Source organism: Eucyclogobius newberryi, unplaced genomic scaffold (assembly GCF_026437365.1).
Source record: "Eucyclogobius newberryi isolate DKJ021-1_F unplaced genomic scaffold, fEucNew1.0.hap1 SCAF_17, whole genome shotgun sequence".
Classification (NCBI taxonomy): Eukaryota; Metazoa; Chordata; class Actinopteri; order Gobiiformes; family Gobiidae; genus Eucyclogobius; species Eucyclogobius newberryi.
Genome location: NW_027315801.1, coordinates 19212969 through 19222991, shown reverse-complemented (window position 1 = coordinate 19222991; position 10023 = coordinate 19212969). Strand labels below are relative to the sequence as shown.

General features: G+C 46.3%; 1 protein-coding gene across 1 annotated transcript in view; it reads right to left on the bottom strand.

Moving 5' to 3' along the window:
* Positions 1–3802: 3802 nt before the first annotated feature.
* The window catches only part of LOC140363036 (glutamate receptor U1-like), a 28843-nt gene continuing 22622 nt past the window's right edge, over positions 3803–10023 (bottom strand). The window contains exons 8-9 of the mRNA XM_072449350.1: positions 5933–6174; positions 3803–4279 (exon numbers count right to left, since the gene is read on the bottom strand). Of these exons, the coding sequence (XP_072305451.1) occupies positions 4184–4279; positions 5933–6174 (338 nt within the window). The 3' untranslated portion in view covers positions 3803–4183. The remainder of the gene's footprint in view (positions 4280–5932; positions 6175–10023) is intronic.

Genomic DNA, 10023 nt, shown 5'->3' with positions numbered 1-10023 from the left:
CAAAGGGCCCCGGACCCCGTACTCCCGGAGCACCCCCCAAAGGACACCCCGAGGGACACGGTCGAAAGCCTTCTCCAGATCCACAAAGCACATGTGGACCGGTTGGGCAAACTCCCATGAACCATCGAGCACCCGATGGAGAGGGTGTAGAGCTGGTCCAGTGTTCCACGACCGGGACGAAAACCACTCTGCTCCTCCTGAATCTGATGTTCGACTATCTGTTGGATTCTCCTCTCCAGTACCTTGGAATAGACCTTACCCGGGAGGACTGTGATCCCTCTGTAGTTGGAACACACCCTCCGGTCCCTCTTCTTGAACAGAGGGACCACCACCCCGGTCTGCCAGTCCAGAGGCACGGCCCCCGACCGCCACGTGATGTTGCAGAGACGTGTCAACCAAGACAGTCCTACAACATCCAGATACTTTAGGTACTCAGGGCGGATCTCATCCACCCCCGGAGCCCTGCCACCGAGGAGTTTGCCAACAACCTCAGTGACATCAGCTTGGGTGATGGATGAGCCAGCCTCCGAGTCCCCGGTCTCTACTTCCTCTTCGGAAGACGTGACTGAGGGATTAAGGAGATCCTCAAAGTATTCTTTCCACTGTCCGACGACATCCCCAGTCGAGGTCAGCAGGCCTCCACCCGCATCATAAACGGTGTTCAAACCCCTCCACCACGTTAAGGTGTCGGTTCAAGGAGAGGACCATGAAACATACAAAACTTTACAAGAATGTGTTCCTTATATTTCTATTTGGATCAGTTGTTGGATGTATGAAGTTATTAGAGCAGAATGGATTTATAAAGAAGTGCTTTGTGAATAAACAAGACATTTCATAAGTAAAAACATTTCCCATTTGAGAAATTTTTAAGACCCCTTTTTTTTTTTTTAATGTATCACGATACGTATCATAATGAGGGAATTGTATCGGAATATACATGTATCGGGATGTATATCGTATCGTGACCCCTCTATCGGGATACGTATCGTATTGCGAGGGTCTTCGCAATACCCAGACATAGTCTGAACGTAAGTAAAATGGTTTAGAACAAAGTATAATTGCTACAGTAGGAGGCAGTGGCGCTGTCATTGTCAGACTGAGCGTATTATGTTTTTTTGATCAGAGCACACGCACACACAGTGCAGAGCGTGTGCTCTGAACAAACCCTCAAGACACACCATGGACAAAATATTGAACAGGGATGAAAAGAAAGGCAGAGAGACAAAGATAATGAGACAAACAAAAGTCACGCAAAAGCTAATAAGACGAGGAAATATGAGGAAGCGTATGTAGCGTCACTGTGACTGAGGTGGAGACGAGGAAAGACCACCGTGTCTACTGTGTCTCAAACTGTTGGCAGCGACAGCATGAAGCCAAATAAATGACACATCAATAAAACACACACTTTGCTTCACTAACATATCGGGGATGCAGAGTTTATACGCTCACCGTATTTATAGTCGCGGCGGAGAGTAGGGGGGCGCAAAGTGTTTTCTTCTTCCTATTATGGCGGGGCTTATCAGAAAATACTTGAGAAGCACTGATTTATACAGTCAATGTAAAATATTCACATTTGGACATAAACAAAAACAAAAAAAAAAACACTGAGTAGTTTTCACATAATGTCTAATAGCCCCCCCTATATTATGCATCCCCACAGATTATAACCCGTCCCAACCCGGGAATTTCCTTTCAGCCAAACCCACCCTGCGCATCACTGTCCATGCAGCAGAGAGGACAGTTCTGACCATCAGACACTCACCAGTGAGCCAGGCTCTGGGCTGTCCATGGTCCTTGTCTTGTGACACTGTCTGACACTGTGCGCCTGTGACCCTCGCCTGTGACACTGTGCGCCTGTGACCGCCTGTGACACTGTGCGCCTGTGACCCTCGCCTGTGACACTGTGCGCCTGTGACCGCCTGTGACACTGTGCGCCTGTGACCCCCGCCTGTGACACTGTGCGCCTGTGACCGCCTGTGACACTGTGCGCCTGTGACCCTCGCCTGTGACACTGTGCGTCTGTGACCCTCGCCTGTGACACTGTGCGCCTGTGACCCTCGCCTGTGACACTGTGCGCCTGTGACACTGTGCGCCTGTGACCGCCTATATTGGTTTCACCATTGACAAAGTCATACACAACATCATTCGACAGCTGCAACATCTGGTGAGCGACGAGGTGTGTCTGCAGGTGGTGGATGTGTACTTAGCGGAGAGGAAGAGAGGAGCAGCTGGAGGAAACCTGTCCTCTCAGTGTGTCAGAGCAGCGTGGGAAACCAGCTACCAGTGGAAAGCAGAAAGAGTCATGGCTGAAGAGAACTGCTTCAAGGTGATGTTTATCCTGTGACCGCCTGTGACCGCCTGTGACACTGTGCGCCTGTGACCGCCTGTGACACTGTGCGCCTGTGACACTGTGCGCCTGTGACACTGTGCGCCTGTGACCGCCTGTGACACTGTGCGCCTGTGACCCTCGCCTGTGACACTGTGCGCCTGTGACACTGTGCGCCTGTGACCGCCTGTGACACTGTGCGCCTGTGACACTGTGCGCCTGTGACCGCCTGTGACCGCCTGTGACACTGTGCGCCTGTGACACTGTGCGCCTGTGACCGCCTGTGACCGCCTGTGACACTGTGCGCCTGTGACCGCCTGTGACACTGTGCGCCTGTGACACTGTGCGCCTGTGACCGCCTGTGACACTGTGCGCCTGTGACCGCCTGTGACACTGTGCGCCTGTGACCGCCTGTGACACTGTGCGCCTGTGACCGCCTGTGACACTGTGCGCCTGTGACACTGTGCGCCTGTGACCGCCTGTGACACTGTGCGCCTGTGACCGCCTGTGACCGCCTGTGACACTGTGCGCCTGTGACCGCCTGTGACACTGTGCGCCTGTGACCGCCTGTGACACTGTGCGCCTGTGACCGCCTGTGACACTGTGCGCCTGTGACACTGTGCGCCTGTGACCGCCTGTGACACTGTGCGCCTGTGACCGCCTGTGACCGCCTGTGACACTGTGCGCCTGTGACCCCCTGAGACACTGTGCGCCTGTGACCGCCTGTGACACTGTGCGCCTGTGACCGCCTGTGACACTGTGCGCCTGTGACCGCCTGTGACACTGTGCGCCTGTGACACTGTGCAGATACAATGGAATAGCTGCCTCACCAAACGCAAAATTTAGAGTGGTGACCAAAAAAAGCAAACTACTGGTTTAGATGTTTGTGTAATAGGTTGAAAAATTCGACATGTTAAGTTTGATGAAGAAACAGAAACCCTCTCTATTTTCTTTGTATTTGATTGTGTCTTTAATTTTGGGTACACCCAAACCAAGTGCAACTGAGGACTAGAGGGTCAATGCGCTGGTGCAGCTTCTCCTTTCGTATATCCCCTGGTATGAAAATGAAAGTTATTTTAATAACTGAAATTTGTCCAAATGTAATTCTGAGTTAAATGTAAAGATTTTGATCAAACGGTAACTGTCAGAAAGTGTTTAGCGGAAGTAAAATTTACTTTTGTACCTACGGTTTCATTTAGTCTCAATTTCATGACGAGTCCGCCATGTACAGTGTTAATACAGTAGTAATAACATATTTAAAGCTTTATTCAAGCATATTATTAAGTGTGTGTGTGTGTGTGTGTGTGTGTGTGTGTGTGCATGTGCGTGTGAGAGTGAGAGTGAGGGTGTGTGTGAAATGTAGAATATGCATATATGTAAAATAAGGTAATTAATGCACTTTAGTCCCCTCAAATATGGTTGAGTCAGTGTATAAGTTCATGTTTAATACGTCATTATAAATTGATAGTCACCAGGTTTACCACAGAAACAAGCACAACACTTTATTCACAGCATAAGAAAATATTCTACAGTTAGTACAGTAGAGAAAATATTAATTTGTAACATTACATCTGCCTGTAGGGTGGAGCACTGTAGACATGGGTGGGGTTTGTACACATTACATAACATTCCAAAGAGATTCAAACTGAGAATTATGCCCTTTCCTAATCCAGCCCTATCCAGTCACTTGGCAGTTCTTCTGCTTGGATATTCCTGTAAAAATAAAGAAACATGTATGTGGACCCTTTCCTTCCATCTCAAATATCGACATCAATTCTAGAAGATGAATCCATTCTATACTGGCTAACAGAGACAGGGATACTGAGAGAGACAGGACCCTCATGAACCGCTGGAGCTTCAGGCTTTGCTCTTTTTGGACTCGGCGTCTGGGCTTTCAGCGGCCCCTCCAAAGCGCTGGCTCAGCTCTGACGTAAGCGCGGAGCAGCATGACCTCTGCTGAACAATACACAAAACAGACACATGCAATATGGGAGTCAAGTTCTGCGATATCGATATTATTGTAATCATAACTCCTTATTTGTTATAAAGTATAAAGTTATAGTACAAGAGTTTAGAGTTTAGAGTTATAGGTACAAAAATAAAATTCCTCTTTTTTTTTTTGCCTTATGCGTGTATTTAATTGGCAGTGTAGTAAAGGTAGGCTACATTATATCTTTTATATCATCTTCTGCTGTGTGTTAAGTTGCGTCTGATTGGTCAAAAGTCAAAAACAACCTACACATGCAACAAATGCTAAATGAATACATAAAATTTAAAATTATTTTTTTAAAAAGGGATAGGCTGCAGTCACCCACGATCCCTAACGGGAACAAGCGGTAGAAAATTGATTAATTAAAGAATAAAAATGATCACGTAACTTTGCAATAAGAAGGCCTTATACCTCGTATACACTGACTCCACTGCAGGTGCAGGGCGGGACCTGTGTGTGTTACTTGCAGATTGCCTATTACACCAGCTCTAGTCCACTGCGGTCCGTTTTTACAAACACCACGCAGATTCACAAGATTTTGCGTGAGAACACTTATCTATCTTGTCTAAACCGCTGTGGTGTCTATCAAAATTAGACGTCTTGTGGATTCTTTCAACAGTTCCGTGCGGCTCCCGGACCCGCGGCTAACTACGGTCAATGTAAATGGTTTTATTGATTTCAGTCACTTTCAAAGTCTCGTGGCTCGTGGCCTTCACCTCCCCCCTGCTGGACCCCCTGCAGTTTGCCTACAGAGCCAACTTGGCTCTCCACTTCATCTTGCACTATCTGGACTCCCCGGGAACCTATGCCAGGATCCTGTTTGTGGACTTCAGCTCTGCATTCAACACCATCCTCCTGCTCTGCTCCAGGACAAGCTCTCCCAGCTCAACGTGCCTGGGGAGCACTGACTCCACCTGCAGGGGGAGCACTGACGCCACCTGCAGGGGGAGCACTGACTTCCTGACGGAACGGAGGCAGTGCGTGCAGCTGGCGAAGAATGTCTCAGACACTCGGACTATCAGCACAGGAGCTCCACAGGGCTGTGAACTTTGTCCTGGGGCAGCGGTAACAACCTTGAGTTCAACGCCCAGAAGACAGTGGAGATGATCGTGGACTTCAGGAAAATCACAGCCCCCCTCACTTCTCCACAAACACTCACACAAACCTGACAATGAGCCCTAAAGGGAGGGGATATCATCAATGCAAAATGACATGCATTTACACAACTGAAGATATAGTGTAAAAATGGGCTCATCATCCAAAAAATACAATTAGTTTCTCAATTGAAGCCAGAGCACTCATTAGCTAGATGTACATAAACATAGGATATTGCATGATTTATACTTAGGAAACTGGCAGGTTACAACATAGTGATTATAATGGGTGTCAATGGACAATTGAACAGCTGACCATATAAGGTAAAATTATGTCATCATCCCAAAAATATGCCAGAAGGTAATATGATCTCAGATGGCTCAGAAAATATCAAGACATGGAATATTGTGGGTAAATATTTCCTCTAGAACAGGACCAAGTGAAGTCTTTATTTGGACTAAATTGGGTTCCAAAACAGGACCAAAGTATGAATGCATTCAATTTGACTAGATCTCCCTTACCTTGCCATCCTTGGCCTGGCGGTGGGCTTTGGACAGTAGCTCAAGCAGGGCCAGAAGGACTCCCAGACTCAACCCCAACCCCAGAAGCACAAACAGCCCCCTTAGGTCATGTGCCTCCAGAGAGCCCCCCTCATGGTCCCCCATGCAGCTCCGAGCCCACCACTTATTCTTCAGGTGGGCCAGCGTCCCCGACTCACTTAGCTCCAGGATAGCAATGGAAAGGTTCTTCATCAGAGAGAAGCCTGGTATAGGAAGGATGAGTTATACATTTTCTATTAATAGTGATATTAGTATTCCAAGAACCTACAAACATTTAAAATCCTACAACTTGCTTTTTGACCATTTTTACATGTTCCTTCATCAGAAACATGGTTTCTTTCATGCTTCTTTTTTTAAACTGAACATTTATTGGATTCAATTCATGCTATTGTGTAACCATGGGTGTCACAACTCAAAAAGAATAGGAAAGGACAAATGTTCATATTCAAGGTGCGCTATGCAGCGACCTGCTGCTTGTCTATGGAGATCTTATTGCATTGCCTGGAATGTTCTACTGTGGCATTGGAGATATCTATCTTGAACTTATTGAACTACAGGGTTAGAGTTACCCTGAAACATCTGCATTCTTACTGTGAGCAGGGTAACCTCTCCATAGATATGACCTGTAACCTGGCGGGGTCACTGCTTGTCTTCAGGGGTCAACTGTAAGTAGACATGCACCTCCATCAGAGCAGTTACATTTTGTTCCTTTAGCCATGATAAAACATAACAGGTTACTTTTGGTGCTTCAGTCAATTACAACTTAATGGTAAATGTAATTTCTTTCATAGCTTTGGAGAACAATTTATCAGTACATTTGTCATCCAAGAGTAATTGTCAATCAACCAGTTGAAATGTTTTGCATTTCTAAAACAGTGTCCAGATGACTACAACTGAAGCTTTGTCTACTCTGGATCACTCCTGGACGAATGAGGGACTACATTCCCTTGATAGCCTTGGTTTTCAACATGGACCTGACAAGCGGTTATAACAAGGTACCAGTCACTGAAGCCGGCAGGCCCAAGACAGCCTTCTGCGCTCCATTCGGTCTTCTTGAATGGAAACGGATGCTTTTGGGCTATGCAATGCGCCTAGCACCTTCCAAAGGCTCAGGAAGAATCTTTGGAGACCTGCAGGGCCAGTCAGTGGTCAGTTTGCAAATGACTTTTGCACCGTCTCAGCGCTCCGATCCTTCTTGGGATTCAAAAGTTATTATCATAGATTTGTTGAGGGTTTTGCAAAGGGCCGTGGCTGCAGATCCACGTCGCGGTCAAAAAGCCCAGCAGTTTCAGGAGCCACGGCCAAATGGCCTCATGGCTAACCCTAACCCTAACCCTAACCTTAACCCTAACCCTAACCTTAGCCCTGACTCTAACCCTATCCCTAACCCAGCGCGGTCTAACCCAGCGCGGTCTAACCCCGGCGCGGTTAAATAGCCCAGCAGGATCTGTAGACACTCCATTTGCAAAGGTGGCTTCTCCCTTGCACCATCGGGTTGCAGCATCGTTGGGCAATCAAAGAAAAAGGCGCAAAATTATGGCTCTAAAAGAAAAACTATCCACTTTTCCTGGAGATTCCCCTTCAGACATTTGTGGTCTCCAAAAGTAGAAGATCGGCCCTAGTTATGAAGACCGACAGTGGCTGTCACGCTCTGTCTTGGTGTTGCTTTGTGTAGCGCAATATACTTTGCGTATGCATCCTCGCACGGGCTGTACCAGTATATGTAGGGTTATGAATGTCCTCCCACTTGTGAAAGAGGGCGGGGCATTCAAGGATGATAATGATTAATGAATTGTTCAAGAGTTCAAACATGACACACTGTATAAGTGTGGGTATGTTTGATATCATATTTTAAAAGTAAATTGGGGCACCAGCCGTATATTCAGCATTTAACAACTCTATAATCAATATCTAAATTAATTTATTTATTAAAATGTAATTTGCTCGTTGATCTGAAGGTTTGTGAGAATGTAACCGTGACATTGACCCCTTTTCTGGAAATGAATGAACACTTAACCAAATGTGGTAAATGAAGACTTAATGACCAAATAATTAAACAGATATGAATTAAGAATATGCAAATGAGTTGATAACAGATGGAAACACTAGACATGATTGTTCTAGATCTATCTAGTTGTGTGTTGGAGTTAATTCTAAGATGATATTATCAGCCTGTGAAGTGCATTCATATGAACAGAACCAGAAGCTGAGGAGATGGTCCTGTGTGGAGTCCAAAAGCCTGTGTGTCCTTGGCTCTGAGGCGATCCTCAGGAAAAGGGCCGTTGCACTGATTCACAGATGAGGCTGGTCTGAAAAGGCTCTCCTGGACTTGAAAAGTTGCAAAAAGGTCCTTTGCTTGATTTTGCATGATGCAGTATCAATCACGTTTAAAAACGGGTACAGAATTTTTAGTTCTGGGAGAGAAAGTTAGCTTGTGGCTCTGGAATGTCATTGTCCCGTAGATCAGCTTAGCATCGCTAGGCCAGAGGTGAGCCCTCTCCCAAGGTCTCCCAAGAATATATGTTTATATATACATAAATATATATATATATATATATATATATATATATATATATATATATGTATATATATATATATATATATATATATATATATATATGTATATATATGTATATATATATATATATATATTTATATATATATATATATATATATATTTATATATTTATATATATATCTATATCACCACCCCTTTCAAGCTCGGGAGTTTTTGTGTCTTAACATCTGTGGTCTGTATCTCCTCCTTTGGCCAACTGATTATTCCTGCAGGTGTTTATTGCCTGAGACTTGTTCTTGCCATTGAGCTGGCTTCTGAGGACTTGCCTCACTCGTTGTAGATATTTATTCGTAGCCGCTTTCCTTGTTACCTCTTCAAGAATCGTACGCCCATCAGTTAGCCATTAAGGGTGAGTTCCGTCCCTTAGCAGTGTGTTCATTTGGGCTGCTAGGCGCTCGTGGAGTGAGGTGAGTTTCTTAAGCCAGTATGCATGTATCATGTCGGGGACCGGTGCATGTATCATGTCGGGGACCGGTGCATGTATCGTGTCGGGGCCCGTTGCATGTATCGTGTCGGGGACCGGTGCATGTATCGTGTCGGGGCCCGGTGCATGTATCATGTCAGGGCCCGGTGCTGTTCAGTTTTTCATGCCCGAGACTCTTTCCTATATGTCTGCCGCAGTGATGGTAACTGGGTTCTGTTCAGGGATGTTGCTGTGGTCCTCTCTGCGAGCCATCAGCCACTGTGCATCTCGGTTGTGGGATGCTTCCCTTTCCCATGCGCCTTTCCAGTACTGTTCAGTTTCCAGCCTTGGTGGGTCTGCTCTGCTGTTATTACCCTGCCATTGAGTGTACACTTTCTGCCATTGAGTGTACACTTTCCCCGGTTGAAACGAGAACAACCCGTTTATTCTCCTGGCTTCATTCTCTCTCGTCTACCGCTTTAGGCGGCTGGCCAAGACTTGGAGCCTTTGTTTGGCAGTTTTGAGTGCTTCAGGTATGGGCATCTGGTTGTACCTCTTGCTTTTGCATTGCACTTTTCTGGGCCTCAGACAGTTTGCTCAACCTCCTTTCCCACGGTGGGTATTTCATCTCATGGTTGCTCTTACAATAGCCGAGTTTCTCAAGGATCACTGCTGCTAGTGATGGTTGCCGTAGGGATAGCTGTCAATGCTGCATTCACATCCTCGAGAAGAATTTCTGAGAGTACTTCACTTAGCCGCTGTAATGGGCTTCGGAGTTGCCGGTTGTTCATCCTCGCCATGATCTTATCTTTCAAGTCAGTTGCTGCCGTGCTCAGCGTGGTTATTTGGGCTTTGTACCCAATCTCTGGATGGGGAGTTACCGCTAACTCGCCCCTGACCTCTCGCACTGGCTTGATTCTCATCAACACAAAGGATACAAGCAGTTGCCGCTTGGGGATGTTGGAACGCTGAGCTACTAGTTGTTTGGTCGTTTGTGTTGACCGTGGGTTTCGTACTTGCCATTCATCCCACATTCTCTGTATGTAGCCCCTCTGACTAGGGTTACTAAGG